This window comes from Cephus cinctus, unplaced genomic scaffold (assembly GCF_000341935.2).
Source record: "Cephus cinctus unplaced genomic scaffold, Ccin1 Ccin1_scaffold0126, whole genome shotgun sequence".
Classification (NCBI taxonomy): domain Eukaryota; kingdom Metazoa; phylum Arthropoda; class Insecta; order Hymenoptera; family Cephidae; genus Cephus; species Cephus cinctus.
The window spans coordinates 610,074-631,341 of NW_014332860.1; the positions used below are offsets into that span (position 1 = coordinate 610,074).

A 21,268-nucleotide genomic window follows, 5' to 3' on the forward strand; every position below is an offset into this window, starting at 1 on the left:
TCGGAAGGTATCACTGAGAAGGAGGTCAAAGTTGACCAATCAGAGGGAAGCATCAACAGAAACGTAGGCACCTACGAACTGAGTTTTCTTCCCTCGCTTTTGTTTCTCGGTGGCTGTGGGCAGACTGAAGCCAGGCGAAGCCATGCTTGTTAGATGTCACGCACTAACTAAAAACTGCAATGTCCTGTGATAATGTAGGAAATAATGAAATTCTGTCGCAGTAGATAAATCCGAAATTTGTCACCTACAAGTATTATGTAACTTGGCGTGAATCATAAAAGCATTACGTGTATCTGCTTTTTTCTCTCAGACCCCATACTATGTCAGCACTAAATACTTTCTATGCTTCTCTAATTTAATTTTACGATTAATGTTATTATTACAAAACTGAAGGGTATTATGAGTGCGCCGATGGAATACGCATTTCTTGAGGAAGGAGTGTTCAGGAAAAGAAAAGTCCATGGAAATATGATGGCAGCGTATGGGCTGGTGTACCCAGGTAAAGGAATGGACGTTTAAGAAAAATCTGAGAATTGAAATAATAGTTATAACATTATCATTTAATGCCTAAAGTAAATGTTGTTAGATACAGAACGGATCGCTGATAGATCCTTTTACATCTTCCATATAAGATTCAGTACAGGCACGTGTGGTAAAATTATGCAGTATTTAATTACGTGTTTCGCGGCAGATTACGCTTAAGTTTACGAAGGAAACACTCAGTCTGCTGCGTAGATCCAAAACTGATCTGAAATTGATATTTCCCTGCAGAGTGAGTTTGGCTTGAATCGATATTCTATGAATGATCTGCGTCGCTCTGTTTCCTTAATGCACAAATAATATCATACTCAAATTAATTTTGGGCCCTAATTTTTAGTTCCTCGTCCTTCATTACTCCGGTACTTTTTTCCAGGCATTTCTGCGCTACGCTTTTATCGTCCACACCAAGTTATACAGGGTGCTTCGTAATTGCCATACACGGTAAGTCATTACTGGTTCAGGGTGGCCCCCTGTGTAAGAATCCGTAATTCGTTTGGTCCTGCGTTCAGTAGTTTTTCTACGAATTTAGTTTTACTTCTGCCAATCAGAGGACAGCTTTGAGCAAGGTGTCGCGACGCCGCCAACAATGGAAGACTTTACAGGACTTCACTATAATCGGCTGAGTTCACTTGGTACATGTGGCAACGATAAACAAATTTAAAGATCCATTTGATTGTCTGCCGCACATAGCATTTGTTTCTCGACGGCATCGATGAAGTTAAAGCCAGCCAGGGATGCCCACTAGATACTACACCAAGCAAAGCACCAGAGAATGGGATTGGAGTAAAACAAATGCTACCGACGTTCCATGGACGAAACACATAAGCTGGACAACGGATCTTACAATACGTCAGATTGAAAAAAAAAATAGACTAGGAGAGAAAAACACGTAACGCCTTATTTTTCTCAGAGAATATTCACACCAATTTGCATTCTCTGGGCAAACTAAGGCGTTACGTGTTTTTGCATTTCTATCCAAGTCCAAATTTTCAATTTGATGTATTTCTTACAAAATTCGGAATCGACAGGTGCTCTCTAACTTTTGCACCGGAAGTTGCAAAAAGCTGCAAATTGGTGTGAATATTCTCTGAGCAAAATAAGGCGTTACGTGTTTTTCTCTCCTAGTCTATTTTTTTTTTCAATCTGACGTATTGTAAGATCCGGTGTCCAGCTTATGTGTTTCGTCCATGGAACGTTGGTAGCATTTATTTCTCCAATCCCATTCTCTGGTGCTTTGCTTGGTGTAGTATCTAGTGGGCATCCCTAGCTGGCTTTAACTTCATCGATGCCGTCGAGAAACAAATGCTATGTGCGGCAGACAATCAAATGGATCTTTAAATTTGTTTATCGTTGCCACATGTACCAAGTGAACTCAGCCGATTATAGTGAAGTCCTGTAAAGTCTTCCATTGTTGGCGGCGTCGCGACACCTTGCTCAAAGCTGTCCTCTGATTGGCAGAAGTAAAACTAAATTCGTAGAAAAACTACTGAACGCAGGACCAAACGAATTACGGATTCTTACACAGGGGGCCACCCTGAACCAGTAATGACTTACCGTGTATGGCAATTACGAAGCACCCTGTATAATAGCTGTAGGTGACAGATTTCGTATTTACCTACTGCGAAAGATTTTTATTATTTCCTACATTATCATAGGATATTGGAATTTTCAGTTAGTGCGTGACTCTTCTCAGCGCGTGACATCTAACAGGCATGGATTCGCCTGGCTTCAGTCTGCCCACAGCCACCGAGAAACAAAAGCGAGGGACGAAAACTCAGAATCCGTAGGTGCCTACGTTTCTGTTGACGTCTCTCTCCGATTGGTCAACTTTGACCTGCTCCCATTTAAGAACTACGAGCTTCCGGACAAAAGGAAGCTCATTTTCTTGATCAGTGACGCCCCCTGAAGTTCAAGTAGTTTCGGAACACCCTGTATACTCCCTTGATACAGGATCAACTGAGTTTTAAATGAGCCAACCTGAATGAGCCAGGAAACCAAGGGTATCTATAATTGTAGATACTATTAATTTTCGTATCAACGGAAAAGTTCATGTGGGATTAGAAGACATCATTATGGCGGCATAATTTATTGCGGGTTGTGAATGCTCGACACGGTCCAGCGGGGTTTAATCTAATTACATTAATTGGTCAGACCGCAATTACCCTAAACACCATTAGCCAGATCGTTCTCCATACAGCTATGCACTGCTATATGCTCGAAAACTGTCGCGCATCACCCAGGACACGTGCTTGTAACTTTCCCTATACGTGGTACACCCACATGCACGTGCAGCGATACGCGAACGTACGTCACTCTGCCGAAACTCGCTCGTAAATGACCTAAACGTCAGCACGGAATGCGCTTATAAATAGAATTTCTCTTCGGCGAACAAATCGCGAGTTTCATTTGTTTTACCCTCGCATGAGGTTCTTCATCGTGATTGACTTATTTCTGCCATCCGAGTCATTTCATTGCGCGTCCAGATACAATTTTTTCAAGCTTCATCGACATACCTGCAGAGTAGAGACGCATTTTTCTTTCTAGGTTAGGTTAGGCACAGTGTCTATATTTTCTTTCATTACTCTCCGCTATAACCGATGCTCTTGGGTTGAACCAACTACTTTTTCTCCTATACTGACATTTAGCTACCTGCTCGTTCTCGACATTTCTCAAACACTTCTGTCACTGCCAGATATTTGGCATTTCCTCCATTCGATATAAGATTTCAGTGGTCTCCCTGTTGTATTGCTGGACAGAGACAAAAGTGCTATAGCTACTGTACATAATATTGCTGGATCGTGTCGTCCCTTGTTCGGTGTTCGACGTGCTGGATGAAGAAGAATGATAATGGAAACAAAGGCCTCCTCTCGACAGAGAGGAATCCAACGTGTCCTCGAAGTTTCATGTGATTTCTCGCAAGAGCAAACTGTGCGTAACGAAAAATCCCATTAAAGAGACCTTTTTATTCTGAATCTCCTTCTTCCGTTCTTGCTGTCGCTCGTAGGACTGACTTCTTTGGCGTGGTTGCTCAACGACTTTTTAATGTAATTACGTGCTTTATTCAAGATTCAAGTGACTCTCCTCAATTATCTAGCTCTCCTAAATCTCTATTAGAGGATTGTGACGAACCTGCTTATTTCTAGGATTTCTTATGGCATTCTCAGTACTTTCGAAGAATGGCATACTTTCAAAGTACCGAGGGGATAAGAATGTGCATACAGACGACGAGAGAGAGAGAGAGAGAGAGAGAGAGAGAGAGAGAGAGAGAGAGGAGTGGAGGAACCGCGAAAGAAGACTTTCCAGCAAGATATTCGGAAGGCTTCGTTTGAATTGCAAATTACATTGACTAGCGCAGCCAACTGTCTGAGCTTTTCACGCCAGCATCGTAGCCGAAGGGTTGCTTCACTCTCTTGCCGAGTAAAATTGTATAATTAGAGTCGTAAAGTTTTTCCAAGGAGAAATAGTTTCCAGGTGCAATGCGATGAAAGCTTCGAGGAAAACTGAGATTTTCGAAACCTTTTCATGAGAGAGGCTATACAAGAAATAAATAAAAAAGTCAGGCAGAAACTTGTACGGTAACTAGACGCGTCATGCTTCTGAAGAATTTAGACTCATCAAAGATTATTTTATACTCTTTTACTTGATTTGTAAATTTTAAAAGAGTCCCAGAGGCAAACTTTAATTACGCTTGTTACTGTCCCATTGGAACGTGACGTGAAATTCGTTTTACGTCCAATCGAAATTCGGAAACGTCGCGTTTCACGCGGTGGCGCTGGCGTCGCATCGCTGGCAGGAAATTAAAGGAAATTGAGTTTGCTGTATCGAGACGCGTTCTCTTTACCTATTCTCCCGTAACGAATGTAGCGAATAAGTGGTGGTCCAATGGGGAAATGTACCCAGCGATACGTGTACCTTAAAAACCAATGTAGGAGCAGCAATTGCGTACACACAGCGAGAATGCGAAACGCTGATGCCGAGTACTAGCGCTACGTAATTTTTTGTGCTTGCATAGACATTGCCGCAACTCTTTTCCCTATCACGGTCATCAAATGGGGAAATGGGATCAACATTTAATGGGGCCGAGTAATGCTAACAGGACAAGAGGGCAGACAAGAGGTGTTAGGTTAAAAAAAATATATATATATATGTTCCTCAGCTTAATCGCAATAATCTCGCATCAGTACATCTCCTAACCCTTTCAGGGAAAGGGGATCTCAGTAATACTTCATATTTTTCGGATCACTAATCACGAGTTTGATGTCAAATATGTATTTTAAAAGCTGTCAGGTGTCAATCCAAATGTCAACTCACTAAATACACAATGTTTTATGGAGGCAACTATTACAAGTTATTTTTAATATTGAAATCATAATCAGCTATCTCGAAAAGATATAAATAGATATTCATATAATTATCTGCAAAATTTCATGTAATCAATTTTTTTTAGAAAGTCAGGTTTCTCATTTTTATTTGTTTGTAACTAATTGTTAATAAACAATAAATTGCGAAATTTCGTAAAAATGGTTAGACACTTTGGCAGTAAAAAACAAATAAATTTATCCATGCCAAGTGCAAAGTATAGAAAATATTGGAATTGGAATGAAATAAGAAGGTGGTACATATATGTACCACCGCCCCCTGAAAGGGTTAAGGGCATATTTAATTACGTGATTGAACAAAAAAAAAAAAAGAAAAGACAATTGAAACACTTGGAGAAATCGCATTTAAACGTCGAGAAGATTAATGTACGATTAAAAAAATGCTGACGCGTTGAGCTTTTCCTCGGCTCGTTTCTCAGTTAAGTGAATTGGGCAATCGAGAGAGTTTCCATTGTACCAGGACTGCAAGCTTCTGCAGTGTGACTATAGGAGTACGTGGAAAAGCCATTTCCGCTAAGAAGTCAGTATGGCTAACGGATAATTTGAGGAGCCTAAAGTTTCATCGATATTTTAAAGGTGACGCTAAGAGGCAAACTTTCAAAAATAACCTCGCTCGTCGAGGAGAAGTTGCTGTCAGTGGCACAGGGTAATCACGGTAGCTGGTGGACCGTGAACACGGTAGAATAAGGTGGAATAGGATGGGACAGGAGTTATGCCGGGGAAGGCTTCTCTATACGTACGTGCATACCCCTACGTATTATAGAATTCATAAACATTTACGCAAAATGTACGTGTACCTTTAACGTGTATCCACTACACATACGAGACCATAATGAACCTAATAACCATCCGTAATTAAAGTTTCCCCTGGAGCTCGTTATACGAAGAATCCTCTGTATGCACGCCTACTGCGGGACAGCGTTACGCGTATCGCACGTGTTACGCGCCTCCTTGCACGTATTTTCGACTCTATTGATTACTGTAGTACCTACCTACCTCACCGTCAGCTCTCCAAAGCGACAATGGCGTACCGTGAAAAGGGTTTTCAAATTCCCGTCCACACGACTTAAAAGCATAAAGTGTTTTTCAAGGAACTCGTCAAGTTCCTGATGATGCTCGGTTTAGTCAGGGATAAAATAGTGGGGACCGTAAGAGAGTACGAAAATAACAATAGCATCGAAACCAACCTGAGGGTTTCTCTTGTTTACCGTTCTGTGCGCGATGCGAGTGTAGCTTGAGAATTTCGTCTTCTTCGTTGTCTTTTGCTTTTGGCATTTCTATTCCTTTCCTTTTCTACTCTCCTGTACTCGGTAGATGATAAACGCACGGGGTTCGATGATTCATACGGAGCTTTTCGTTAAAGGAAAGCTTCGAGACTCCCATACGAGAGAGAAGCTTTATACTGTGACCGGGATACGGATTGGGGGTTTCTGTGATATACATTTAGGGTACGAAGGTTTCTAAAGTTACTTGGGACACGGATCACGTTTCCGGTCGATCTAAGACATCGCTTCCTCTTTGCCACCTTCCGGTATTCCGGAATCCCAGGAGCAAAGCGTCCTTGTGTCTCTTGCTCCATTCTTACCGCCGTCCTGCCATCCCTACTCGACACTTATGTATATCTATAAACACCCTGCCTTGCTCTACTATTTCTAACTCCCCGTTATTCGAATACCTGTTGCCTCGACAATTTTATTCTACTCTAATCCTCGTGTGAAGATTGATGACGCATATTAATTTCCACTGATAAGATTCGTGAAGCCTGATTCGTCATGACGTCATTCATATACCTGTTGCTATGCTTCCTCAAATACTCTGTAAATTGTATGCCTGGTCTTTCTTACCCTTAATTTCAGGAAATTGTCTGAGAACCTTTCAAAGTAGAAACACGCGGCCTTACGATTTCAGGTGAGAGAATTTTCATATGATATTGGACATGATTACCGTTCGGTAATGGTTGAACGAGGTGTGTGGTACGTTTGAAAACTAGTAATAAAAAAGGGAAACTGTAGACGTCGTGCCGGCAAGTGTATGAGAGGTGGGATGGGGGCGTCTAAGGCGACGAATGACGGACAGGCGTCTGAAATCTAAAATCAGAGGTAGACGTGCCGCCCTGACTGCCACTTGGGTATGTATGTCGAATTCCTGGTGAAACAATCACGCAAATGAATTTCACTTCAAACGACTATTGTTTGCGAAATATTTTTTGTATTTCTACTCTAATAGTCAACTGCGTCATTAGTAGGTTACCACTCTAACGAGCACATTTCGTCACAATTAAAAATATTCGCTCGAACGAATCATACGTCTATGCGGTCACCCGTACGGTTCCAAATAGTAACTTCCTATACAGTCAGGCGCCACGGTAAGAAATTTGTTCATGCTCAAAATAGTCCTGCGTATCGAGAACGTGCAACCATTTAGTCCCGTGGGCATCATGCTCATTGATAATCGGAAGTGACGCTCGACGTAGAAATGATCTGGACAGTGTTCGAAGAGACTAAGAATTCCATTGCTGGGTTAGAAACACTCTAGATGACGTCATTGCCAGACGCGAAAACGTCACTGCCACGATCGACATCTAGCATCGATGTTCAACCTATACGGAAAAAGGCTATTGAACAAATTATTCAAAAACATGTGGCAAACATCAAAAAACAAGTCCAAGTTTGTACGCGCATTCGAGGAAAGACTAAATACGAAATTCGGGTATAAAAACCGCAATAATTAATATTTACAAGTATTTTCGGCTGTAGAAATGGTAATTTGTGCTATGTCTTTTGAGTACTCTTTTTTCTTTTTTTTTTTTCCCCGTGTAGCCCATCTCCGTACAGTAGTGTAAAAGCGTATGCCTATGAAAGGATGGCAGGCGCTTCTGGCGTAGAATGATGTCAGTCCGTTGAAATAACGAAAATGCCGAAGACGTGCACGGTTTTGCATTACGCAAATTAGTCGACATAAGTTTCGCACCGATAGGAAACATCCAACAAAGTTGAGGTACAAGATCTCCTTAGAAGAAGAAGAAGAAGGCAAGTTTGCACAGTTTAAAATATTCCGTTCGCTCTTATTATGCATAACGTCAAGGGAACTCGAGTAAAAAACATTTGGTCTACGTCAAGTCTGGATGGAAGGATCGCGTGTCTGTGTATATGACATTTAGATTGAGTCTGTCACAAAGTTCAGGAAACCCATGGCGTAAGTGTTGCCGAAGTCCAGCTCAAATCCATTGGGACTGTCCTATACTTGTTCCAGACTTCTATATTTCAAATTGTCATACGAAATCTAGATCGTGTATACTATAGCGCATGTATGGGACATGCTCAGACTTTGTATAGAAAAGATCTAAATAATGTGCAGGATATAGCATACTTGATTGCTGAAGTTCAACTTGACAAGGCATGTCCCATACTAAGAAGTCTGCGAATGTCTAGCTCAGCTATTCTGGACATGATAATCGCTCTCGGTCTTTGAGACTTAAAGGAACCATCCCTTCTACTCGGGCTAGACCTGTGAGACTTATTCGTGAAATATCCTATATTACTGCCATTTAAATCATTTTTACTCGATACTATTTCGATACCATTAATTCATAAGGCTTCGAGTAATTTTCCAAAACGTATGTGTGCCCCAATTATTATATGTATAGCCAGGAATAAATATATTTGGATAAAAAAACTGTCCTGTCGAAAAGATCTCAATTTATCAATATATCGTCCAATCTAATTCTCAACGTGACATTGAATTTATCTCATTTATAAATTCACCAGATACGATCAAAATGACCGTCGAAACGATCCTGTTCGGATTACACGTCTCGAATGTCCTGTCTTGGGATTCCACGTGGCAACCACTACTTCTCTGATCTCGTTTTTTCCTCTTTTTGCGTCACTGTTCACCGCACATTATGCACCCTATCTCATTCCCATCAGATCTCGCTGATTCACCTGACAATCGATGCTTCCCCTATCTCCACAGATAGATGACCTTTGACTAGCTTGGTAACCGCTACAGTCAAGCAGGCCTCTATTAATGGAAACTAGATGCGAGCAGCTAGGAAAAACAATCGGTAGGCGTTTCTGCGTCTCCTACTTGTACACGCTCGACTTCCTGCAACACGTGTAATGCCTAACGCCTCTGACATTTACGAATGAACGTTTATACGTGGCTCCTCTTAGAAGAGAGCGTAATCGGCCGCTCGGCATTAGAGGTCGAGCTGAAATAACAACCTCATTTGTCTTACTAGTTGGACGATTCGTGGCCTCCGTCGCTCTATACCGCCTGCTCCCTGCCATTTAGAACTTGGATCTTTCATATATCAATCGATCCCTTCTTCAAGACCAACCAATGTTGCAGCTATTGCTGCCTATCTACAGGTTCGGGGTAACGATGATTCTCTCTCTCTCTCTCTCTCTCTCTCTCTCTCTCTCTCTCTCTCTCTCTCTCTCTCTCTCTTCGGTGCTCTAGTAACGTCGGATGAGGCCCGTTACTCGTGCCTCGCGAGAGATGGATGCGGTATTTATAGGACGTAAGGAGAGTGCTGCTGCTGGTACCTAGCTAGCTACTCCTAGACTCTCTCTCTCTCTCTCTCTCTCTCTCGCTGTTTCTCTCCCCCCTCAATCCTCCTCATCCGCCACGCGGATAGTCTAGGTAAGGCGAAGGTGAAGTTTCTTCAGCAGCCTAGGAACCCAGGAAGCAAGTCCTACCTAGTGCACATGGTTAATCTACTGGTATTGGTGGGTGACGAATATAGACCGGGTATTTCAGAAACGTGACGTTGATGTGACATGGACAGACTGACGATACGCGCGGGACTATGCGGGCCATGGGCCGTAACATCAATTAACTTACGATATTTTATGTGGACGGTTACTGTCTTTATATTTGAGGAATTCAATTAGGCAGTCATTGTCTTTCCTTGTGTCGGTTGGTAACGATGTAGTAATAAAGCCGGTGCGAGCACTCCCCTACCTCGGCTGCAAGAAATGTGAAGCTCGGTTCGATCTTTTCATAAGACCTGATTTCAATGGGATACATCCGTTTTATATAAGTATTTATCACTTTAAAAATTTAATAGCTGTAATATAATGCAAATATAATATAATACAAGAAATGAACTGAATAGGCGGTCTTGGAGAATGGCGCTACACGCCTTTTTCATATTCTGAATTAGAAAAAAAAAAATTCAATCGGTCAGATGGGGGTCCCAAGTGCATTTGCATGCAATACAAATAAAACTATTTGACCTGAAATATTCTCTGTCCAGAATATCTTTTCCCCATTCTCATGAAAGAAAATGAAATTACCAAATTGCGCTCTGACCCGTGAAAGCTTATAGCCCGTTAAAGCTCTGTTTATAGCTTTTAATATAAACAATTTATTAATCAATTTATTAATATGAAAAAAAACTAGGTGGGTTTTAAATAAGAGCTTGTTTAATCAGTTCGTTGTGGAAAAAAAATTCTGGAAAAAATAGTTATCTATGCACTACAAATCAAACCATATTATGCTTTTCCTATCTCTCCCGGCAATATACTATATTCCAAATGTACGTAATAAATTCGAGCACCTGAGGCTGATGTGAGGTGTAAAATGTTACCGGATTGAAAAAACTTGCGAATTCAAGGAGGTATACCCTACCCACGAACCCACTGTTTATTTTACAAAGCACAAAACAGATTAATGTATTTTCGGGAATTACGGTAAAATGTTTAATTAATTAATCTTTGGGGCATTCACATATTCTCATTGCATTTTAAAATGAATAATACGTGCTAATAATACATTTTTGTCGTTTAAAAATTGTCGTATCCCGGACTTGATGCGACGGTTGCGCGCTCAGGTGGCCGTTGTTGACACTAACATCATGCCGTCCGCCTGAGCGTCAGCCACAGCAGCGAAGGCTCCCACTGGGTTTATTGCTACATCGTCGTCTTCTTGGTGAATCGACGACTCGACTTGCCATCCATTTATAATTCGATTATCATGCATTTAAAATTTTTTTTTTTCAAGTCCTGTAAAAATACACTCGTTAAGGATCTAACGTAAATTATGGAAATTCTCATGACCACGCTGAAAAATTCTTCACTCTCCAAGTGACCCACATTCGTCGAACGATTCGAGACACCCGACGATTCATCCCCGTATTTGAGCCTCAAACGAATTGGTACTCTGCCAAATTTTCGGAGTCCGTAACGCTTGACACGCCTTGGCTTTTCGAGGGAATTTCACGGTTTGGTAGTTAAGATCGTTGTTCACCACTCCTGACCGTGGTCCCTATCGTTTATTTGCTGTCTCCATCTGCCTACTCGAGAATCATCCTCTTTCCTCCCTCTTATCCCATTTTGACTATTCGCAGTGTATTTCTTAAGAAAAACATTAGGTAAAGTAGACGGATAATCCAGGTACCATCAGTCCTGCCAGATTCTCCAATTTAATTCCTGGGATGAGCCGAAATTGAAATCCTAGCCAATCTTGGCCCATATCGATTGCATGTAAATTCACCGTACAATCGGCTTACGTACAAACTTATATCCGGTGTACGAATGATAAGCAACGTTCTTTGGATTTTCTCTTCCGAAAGAATTAAAGATGCGACTCAACTGAAATTACGTACCTCAGTCATCGCTACTTGGCATCTGCTATTCTGACACTTTGAATTAGATATTTTTATAAAAGAAATTTGATACATATATACATATACCTGTCATACGTATTTTTAATATTCATACGTTCAGTCACTATAATTTGACGTTAATTAATTTAGTCCGAATCATCAATGCTTTAAAAAGTTTTTCTTCCATTCACTCATCTTGTTTCATTAGACACTTCACCGTTTCCATGTTACATGTCTATGATGCTTCATGTTAAATTACATTATATTTCACTGAACATGAAAAGGTTCTCGTCACAAAGTCCACAGTCTAAAAGAGTTAAACGATCCGCGTGTTAATAAAAATCTCAATAATAATAATAATCATTGTGACGTAAATGGTTTATAGAGAGGAAGCAATTAATTGGGTTCACGCGTTTCATACAATAAATTATACAGACTTATAAAACAAAGGACACCAACGCGAAGCGACATATCCCTAGTAGAAATTCTCTGAGACCTGAACAGGTTTTTGATTTTCATAATGAAATTTTTATTGCCCGGAAAAAATGTGCCGTTGTAATTTTGGCATGGCAATAGTTAGTAAATACTAAGATTATGCACCCTCGTTGCATAACAATAAATTTTAGTAGAAATGTTCAACAGTTCCGTCAAGATTTCATCAATGCTCTTTGTAAGTCTTACTACCTTACTTTGTGAGTTTCATTAGAATTGCTATTATTGCTATTTGCTTATATTGCTATAGTATTATATTATAGTAATATATTAGTAATCCGATATACTCTCTATCTCTGTGTAGTAAAGGAAAATTAAATAATGACAGTCACAGAGCATTCTTCAAATACTGTATCTAGGATGTATACATATGCATATAGTCTAATCACGTTAATAAAAAAAATCAATTATGATTCGAATGATATAGTTTTTGGATTTTGATGAATTAACGTCAAAACGTAACATGGTCCGAACTGAGAAGTTGGATAGAAGTTTTCCAATTTGGGTCTTACGTACGGGACTCTAATTGTATATTTTTGAGTATTCGCAACGAGTACCACGTGCTGCTTGTTATCTCGGACGCTTTCACATCACGTACGAGATACCATAAAGGGAAATTGTTGAGATAACGAGTGTCGGGCGTCACTATGAAATCAGTTAGGTACTTATAATGAATCAGAAATAGTAATCACATTATAATACAAAACGAGCATAAACGATATTATTCCAGTAATTTGACATTGACGATATTCTTTTAACCTTCTACGAAGAATATTATTTTTTCTCTTGTTGGTGTTATGTACTTATATGTATATTCTAATGAGAATCCCGATAATTCTGCAATAAGTTTTATCGTTGTTTTTGTACCTCTTTGATTATAGGTATAATTAATTTTTTTTTCTTTTGGTGTACTTTGAATCTGCTCTTACACAATTCTTAGTATTGGCCTGATATAAGCAGCCAAGATTAGTCGCGCCTGCTGGTTACCGGCAGTCGAATCGGTGGATCCCAGAATGCGCGAAGAATCTCTTTTGAGTTTCCGGATCGACAAGGAGGATTCGTCGGCAGGGCATTCGGTTGCGTAGAGCGAAATATTTATGAGCCTCTAAACGCCACTAACGAGCCATAACCCTGGCTCTTTGCTACTTCTCTGCCCTCCTTTACTTATTTCCGTTACAGAGCGCCTGCCCGCGTGTTTACATTCGAGCAAGTGCTCCTTTTTACTGCAATCGTCGCGTTGTCAATCGCCTAGTCGATCGTCCTTTTCGTTCCAAACGTATTATATTATACTTATTATTATTCTATTTCTTTCCTTCTTCACTTTGTCCACTCATCGTGTGTAATTGACGGTATCCCCGTATACTTAAAGCCTTCGTGCTCTCCGGGCTCAAGCTGACGCTAGGAAACCTCACGAGGAAACGAGCACAGGTAAATACAATACAAGCGAGGGCTTCAAACAATTTAAAAGGATATTGAGATTTGATGCTTTCTGCGGTCGTAAAATATGTCTAAAAAAAGAGTCTACTCGTAACGACTGCATTGATTCAGACGTTTTATTAGATTAAACGTCATTGAATACGAGGACGATTCTTCAATGTACATAAACTTTGATAATTTGCTTCTCTTTGCTACATGGTCGCCATTAATCTTTCCGACATTGCAAGATTTGATAAACGCAATAAATTTTCAAATAGCTCGCACTTTCAAATGAGTGCAATCCGTAACTCGCGGTCCGTCCCGCAGCATGCCTGATGCCCCGCAAATACATTTATGCGATCGTAAATGTCTGACAAATTTGCACCAACGTGAATTTGCAACCCGTTAACGCAGTGTCCTTGTTCGATCGTAAATTACTTTAGAAAGTCGGAGGTCGTCTAGTCTTTTTTTTTTTTTTCCGGAATTAAAAATAAATTGCAATATTTGTTCAATGACAAGTAAGGACTCTTCGCCCAATTCATTTGGATCTTTCGTCTCGTCATTGTTATGCAGTAAATAATATTTATATTACGTTGGTCAATCTGCAGTCTACTGCTGGATTCCCAGACACTCGGAATGCCCCTTGCTGGTCGTCTTGGCTGGCAGACGTAATGACTGCAGTACGTGCGTCTATGCGTATCTATGTTAAACGGGTGGGAGGTCAATCTTCAAGAATATCTTCTAGCCTGTTGATTCACGGGTGAGTCATGCGACGTGCTACATGTTAATACAAGTACGTAAGTCACGCATAAGCAGGTAGCAATGCCAAAAGTCAAGCCAGTTGGTTTGACAGCTGTCCACTTTTGTTTTTGACGCTTTCAATTCCCACTTGTCTTGACCGTAATAAAGGTCGCCACGGAAAAAAAGCTTCAACACCCCAAAACATCTACTCGCCGGAGGCTTTTTTTTAATGCATAATTCACTTTTAAAGGAGCATCGGAAGGCGCAACGTACAAGGTGGATTGCGTGTAAACGATGTATCAGGCAAGGAATATTTGAACTCAAAATCTCAGCCCATTGCCATACCTTTTACAGCATAATTATTGAAACTCTCGGATAAAATCTCGGTTCCTGCCAACTTCAAATATTCAATTAATACTTGGAGAGTATATTAAAAAATGCTGAAAATTGAAATTAGACTCGGGATCTTACTGAAATAAATATGACTTCCGCTGCGACTATCAATGATTCCATTTATTAAGTACTCGCTTGCACTATGTCACTGTATTACCAACGAGAGTCAAGAAAGTGATGGCTGAAGCAAATATTTTCCGGTGTCAAAGTTTGAAGCTTTGAACATCGCGTATGTTGGAACACACTAGTATACAATACTAGGTCTCCTAGCTCGGCTTACCAGAGCCAATCCAACCAAGCTGAAACCTTTTAATCGTTCGATACCAAGGGAGACAAAGTTCATTATACCTCATACTCTTTGAACCCTTTGAACCCTTACACGTGGTTCTCGCAAATCGACAATTTTCATTGCTCTATGATTAGTACAAAAATGCGTATTTTTAGATTTCTTAAAATCTAATCGAATTGCCAAACTCTGACTGGCAAGACTGAACTACAGTCAATTTAATGTTTAAACAATGCGTTTGCTTAACAAAGTTATATAAAAAATCATACTTGAGGTAATCGTCCTGCGTCTATAGAATTTACGCGAAGAGATGGTGTTTCTGTAGGTTGGTACACCAGGGTATCGGTATAAGATTATACTTGAGGGTCTTCTTGGAGCTGCTTATGCTGCAACATTCCTACTACAGCTCTGAACTCTTTACTTCTCTTGGAACTTTCCAATAGTCGGTAAAGTATTTCTATGACGTTTGACTCGGATCCGATCCTTCGTTGCACTGCGTTACTGCATTGGAATTGCACTGGCTGCTGCATATGGTCGTTCAGTCCCGACCAGAAGCTTTGGACTCGGAGCAGAAGCTGCGTGTATCAGTAAACTTTGTTCCCATTGGCATTGGGTATATTTAGCTGAATTAGCAGCTAGAATCTTCGAATGATTTATCAGGCGCGAGAATGCAACGGCGCACTCATTAGCCTTTGGCAATTATGCGCTGCTTCCCTAATTCTCAGACTCCGTCGCGGTGGCGCTCGGCGTCGACTAAGGACAATTTAAAATCACTTTTTAACATTCCGCGACATAATAGTCCGCAGTTCGCGCAACTGTCGTGCATTTGTTAAGTACACTCGGTTCACTTATTTTTCTCTCTATTTCTTATTATAGCAATTTCTTTTTATCAAATCGGGAAGCTGTTACTTTATTTACCTCTACGTATAATAGGATTTAGGTAATCAAGTAACATTATTATACAGTGCCACTGCAAATCCAAGTGTGTTAGTCTTTCGTTGAAGTATGTGGGAATAACAACAGGCCTGTGCGTATATTAAAAGTGACTGCTATAGAAATGATAGGGAATAACACACTTGGATTTGCGGTATACAGTCACTCCCAAAATTGAGCGTGCACTCATAGAAGGCTTATTACTCATTTTTGTTGGGAGAATAAAAGTATAATGTTTCTTTACGAAAATTGAATACTTATCGATTTGCTTTAATATTGGCTACCCGAAAAATTTTTATTAAATATATAATTTACGTAAAAGTATTTAATACTTGTTTTATACAAGTGAACGCTCAATTTTAGGAGCGACTGTATATTTATGTAGTCGCTCGTTATTGGAGATGCGCAGTGCTGCTATCGATCAACATTCGACGTGTAGCAAAGTCGAGAGAATCGTTAAATTTTGATTGTGACAATCTATATGGATGGTGCGATAGGACGGGGGATCATACCTGAAACGAGGACGAAAAACAGTTGACAGAGATTTGAAAGTCCGAGAGAAAAAAGAAACGAGGAAAATGGAAGTGAAGAAAAATGGAGAAACACAAATTTACACAATATTCGCTGAAAGAATTTCTTGAAAATAATCATCATCGTTATTAATTTTTTTCTTGCTTCTAGCCAACAAAACTCAACGTATACAAGAATGACGCCGAGAGCTGGGATTATACGACGCCGACACTGGGTAAGTATTTTTTGTCTCGTTTTCTTTTTCCATTCTCTCTTTTTCTTTTTCTCTTTCGCTCTGACATTCTCACTCTTTCACTCACACATTTAACATTACTCTCCTGTGTATATCGTTGCGAGGAACTTGACTTTGTCCCAACATTTGCCCAATAGTCGCGGCGCAACTAACAGTGCACAGACTATAGAGAAATGAATTATTCCGTGCAGAGCGAAGCGAGAGCGACTGCACTTATTTATGTATTCTCACTCGTTAGGTAAATTCTTTAGCGATTCCGAGTGCACCTCTCTTACTTTCTAATTAACTTTTACCATTGGATCGTGATGGATTCCTCGTAGATACCATCATGCTCAGGGGTGCTTTCAGAAATCTTACTCAAGGTAATTCGGGCACGTTCCGTCTCTTTTTTATTGTCCTTATTACCAAGAGGATAGAACGATACTAGAGTCGACTCTAGAGAGGTCCCTGAACGTAACCCAGGTTGTACATCCTATACATGCCTGCCAAAACCAGCAAGAAGACTACCGCGTTAAACTGCCGAGCGCTTCCATTGTGATTTTCTTGGAAATTCTGGGATTACACAATAGAATACACTTGAGGCACATTTCATTGCGTTAATCATTCTTTGTACGTACGATGCTATCGAGATTAGCTCCACTGTAGGTGTTCCCTGCTGTGTTATTCGCTCTCGTGAAACTCGGTGCGTTTTAATTTCTCTCATTGCCTTTCACATAATCGTGTGCGTGTGATTGCACGATTCTAATTTCCAATCGCTCGGTGATCCGACTAACGCTTCAAGCTCGTATTACACTGTTTTCTCTTCTCCAAGAGAGTGTCACACATGATAAACACGAAAACGATACTTGAAGGATCAGCCTTAGAATTATGTGTGGGGATAGAAATTTTATTGATATAAATAATATGGACAATAATATAAGGATATATGTATACTTGGTTGCATGCATGACATTGATAGTAATAAATGATAAGAATTTTAAATTTTTACACGTTTAACACGTCTGCGTCCCTTGGAAGATTTTGACAATAGCTGTGAATATCAACGCCAGTGCAATGAGGATCCTGTGCGGTATTTCTGCTTCTCGTTCGCCCTGTAAGAGAAGCTAAACGTGCTCGAATTTGAAATGCAAAAATGGCCGGGTTCAGGCTTCGTCACTATCGGATAGTTTAATGATGTGTCTTTAAAACATGGAGATAAATGATAAATTGAGCTTCGGTGAACTAGAAAAAATATGGATCTCTCTTTTTCTTTCTCTCTTCTCTTCATTTCCGGCTCTTTTGGTCATGACTTCAAGTAGAAAATGCAGGAATTGTCATTTTTGTGAAATTTTTCACGAATTTTTGTACACGATATATAAACCGTCCAGGCTCTTCCTCGAGGGCTGCCTTACCACGAGATCTTTCCACTTGTATCTTCCTGCAGCGTCTTCCACTTTCCTTGTCACATCGCAAACGCCAAGTAAAACCTGACGTAACAATGGCAAAAGCTCCGACTTTCCTATCGCCTCGATCCTTCCTATTCTTTCCTCCACGTCCTGTTTCTTCTTTCGGATTTTCCAGGACGCAGAGAACATTGTCTCTCGCTCAAGGATAAATTAATCCCGATCCTCTAATGCCCGCAAGCTCAGTCCTCGTGTCTTGTGGCTTACGACACCACTTGGCTTCATCAGTTTCAAAGATTTTACTGACAACGTACAAATTTGACGAAGCGTCGACTTGATGATTTTTCTCCAAACAATAGTAAAAAAAAATGGCTCTGTAAGTTCTAAATAGTAATGGGCATCATCAAAGACTTCAGTCGACTTGTTAAAATATCACATGCATCCGCACGTACGTATTGCACGTAGCTATTGCATATTCAAGTTCAAATTGCCGCCTGGGATAAAAAGAAAGGAGAGCACTAGTAGTGTCAACGTCTACTCGAGTCGAAAATCCACCACCGGTTTGAGCCTAGGAGATTCTTACAGGCAAAACTTTGAAACCAATAAACCGATGAAACCGATATTTAGCTGAGATATAATTGATTAGCTAAGATAGTGTATACATATATATATATGCAAACACGAATCTTAACCTGGAGATCCTACTTCATTTCTAGTTAAGATATGTAGGTCAAAAATCGATCTAACATTTGTGCCTCGAAAATAGGACCTTGAGGTTGAAAATAAAGTTCCTCGGCACAATCAACCCGTTAGTATTCAAAAATTTTATTTTCAACCTAAAGTCGTCATTTTTAATAGCCATTTTTAACGCTCAAATTGGTGTTATGTCTCTCTAGTTTTTTTTCCTATCCCATCATCTTCATATTAGCCTCAATGTCAACGTGTAGAATAATTAAATTTAAATCGGTGCTAAATTTTGAACTCGCGTATGTATATGTATCTCTCAGACAAAACTTCAGTACAGGATAATACTGCGACGTTCACTGCTCTGTGGAGCCAGTGGATTAATCCAGATTCGGCAAACTCCTCCCGACGATTCCTCCTGGAAATACCGAGGACACCATTCCGTAGTAGATTGCCTTATAAAGTTTCTCTTTCTTTGACAGTCAGTTCTGCCGTTGCTTTTCCCTGGATGCACGTGAATCGACTATCTTATATTTTGCGTCTCGGCGTGTAGCGTGTTCACTCTGTAAAATGAACGGCTGATGATGTAACGCAAGTGAAGTATTCGAAGAATGCGTTCCAATTACACGGGAGCGCGACGACCCGTCACTCAAGACTACGTTTCCGAAACGGACGTAAGTTCTACTTTGCGCTAATTGGCGTCTCTCCTCCCACGGGGCGGGCACGTCAATGTTTCGCATTCTTGAAAACACCGTAGACAACTTTCAGATTCATACTGGATCGTTGTTGGCGTTCAAGGAACCACATGCTGAGGAAGAAAAATGACAAACGAATATTGTATAGAAATACATTTTATCTTGTGCGGAGGTGCAATCGATTTCTGTTCTCTTGTATTTCTACGTTACAGTCAAATTAACTCGTGCACGGTAGACTGTGGATTAAGGAAATTTGGTATCTTGCCTTTTGTAAATAGATAGAAAAATACACTGAAAAGAGTTGCTCGTTCAAAGTGGTAGATTCGCGGTAACCAGATCAACACGGCGCTTCGTGTACTCTCGGTCAGTGAAATCTGTGCTCGAGGAGAGAAGTCAAATAAGATAAATCCTAATATTACAAAATGGTCCAATTCCTTGACCTGCCCGGTTAAAAATTAAATCTGAAATAAATTTCCCTCGAGGATACCGCCTTGATCTCCATGTTTTCGTATTTTTTGAAAGAAAGATGATATTACTTGGGTTGGTATTCGCATAATGTAGTGATTCACTATATTGTATTGATCGAGCAGTTGTTCTAGAACATTCGGCAAGGTTCCGACAAAAGTGCGCAAACATGGCACCAGCGTTGTCAAAGAAATTCATTTTTCCCTTCACCAAGTCAACAGGTACTTCCATTTTAGTGGCCATTTGTTCCCAAGCATCATGTTTTTTTTAAATTTGTTGTAGTAGTATTTATGATCGGATTGCCAAAGGTCTGACTTCTCTTTGTACAACCCTATCAGTTCAAGCCATTTTTCGTTGTCCCACTCCATTTTGGGAAATAAAAACACGAAGGCGCAATAATACAAACACGTACTCAAGCGTTGAAAAGAATCACCGGCAGCTCTTGCTCCTGCGGATAGTACCTAGGTACTGTTCATACCGGACGAGCAACGAACAGTGAATCCTTTGACGGTTCGTCGGTTTACCGACAAGTCGCGGAACGAGCTCGAATGTTCGCGAACATTCGTGAACAGCGCAACGGTGTTCGGTGCGGCCGGGTGTTTACACTGCCCGAGCGTCTTGCTCGCGACTGTTCGCAAACACTGTTCGCAGTGGATGCTCGCTTGGTGTAAACCCGCCTTAAGAGGGCGATTCTATTTACGCGGTGTTTCATTACTTTGGACTCAACTAATCGTAAGACGAACGTTCGAACTTGTCCTTTAGGTTAGGTTAGTCCCTCGTGTTCTCGGTAGCCTTAACTCGACTAGGTCCCGTTAAGCATTCTCCATTTGGGTTACGATAATGAATAGTTAAAATCCTTTGGACGCTCAACGTCACGACCCACGTCTCCTCCGACGGCAGGAGTATACCTTTATATTATCCTATGGATCAAATTAGTTTTCAACTTGATCAAAACGATGCCACTTTAAGCTATACTCCTTTCCTTTAGAGTTGCCTATATACATCCTCACGGGCATTCTTGCAAATGGTATCACGTGAAACATGTTTCCATGAATATCCGCAAATGTACGAAAATCACGCTGAAAAACATTGAAAGATGTGTCCACTTTACAGTGCCCAAAAAGTCCTATCTGCGCTGCATTGAGTATCAACTTCTTGCTGTTTTATCGTCAGGACGATTGTGTCTCTTAAATTTGTATAACCGTAAATTCCAGCTATGTGGGTGAAGAATGAGAAATCGAGTAGATGCCCCATATCTGTTATCGGGCTGTAACTTTTTAAGGATTCTTGATTTACATTCAAAGTTATATGGCATTTAAGTGGATAAGTTTGATTCAGAGTGTCTCGACATTACCATAAAGATTGCATCCGTTTTGGATTTGTCTGGTGCAAACTCCAGCAAACTGATTCGCATCAGACATATTCTTTTCAGTAATAATGGCTACGTGTATACAGATATATCCTGACGGGAACCGAGTGATATTGC

The 21,268-nt window shown here is 40.4% G+C and overlaps 1 protein-coding gene across 4 annotated transcripts in view; it reads left to right on the forward strand.

The window, feature by feature from the left end:
* Nucleotides 1-21,268, forward strand: part of LOC107262735 (heterogeneous nuclear ribonucleoprotein L) — a 70,208-nt gene that overhangs the window by 37,555 nt on the left and 11,385 nt on the right. For all 4 annotated transcript variants that reach the window (XM_015729233.2, XM_015729234.2, XM_025080113.1 and 1 more), the window contains one exon: nt 16,475-16,538. In XM_015729233.2, coding sequence (XP_015584719.1) covers nt 16,475-16,538 — 64 coding nt within the window. The remainder of the gene's footprint in view (nt 1-16,474; nt 16,539-21,268) is intronic.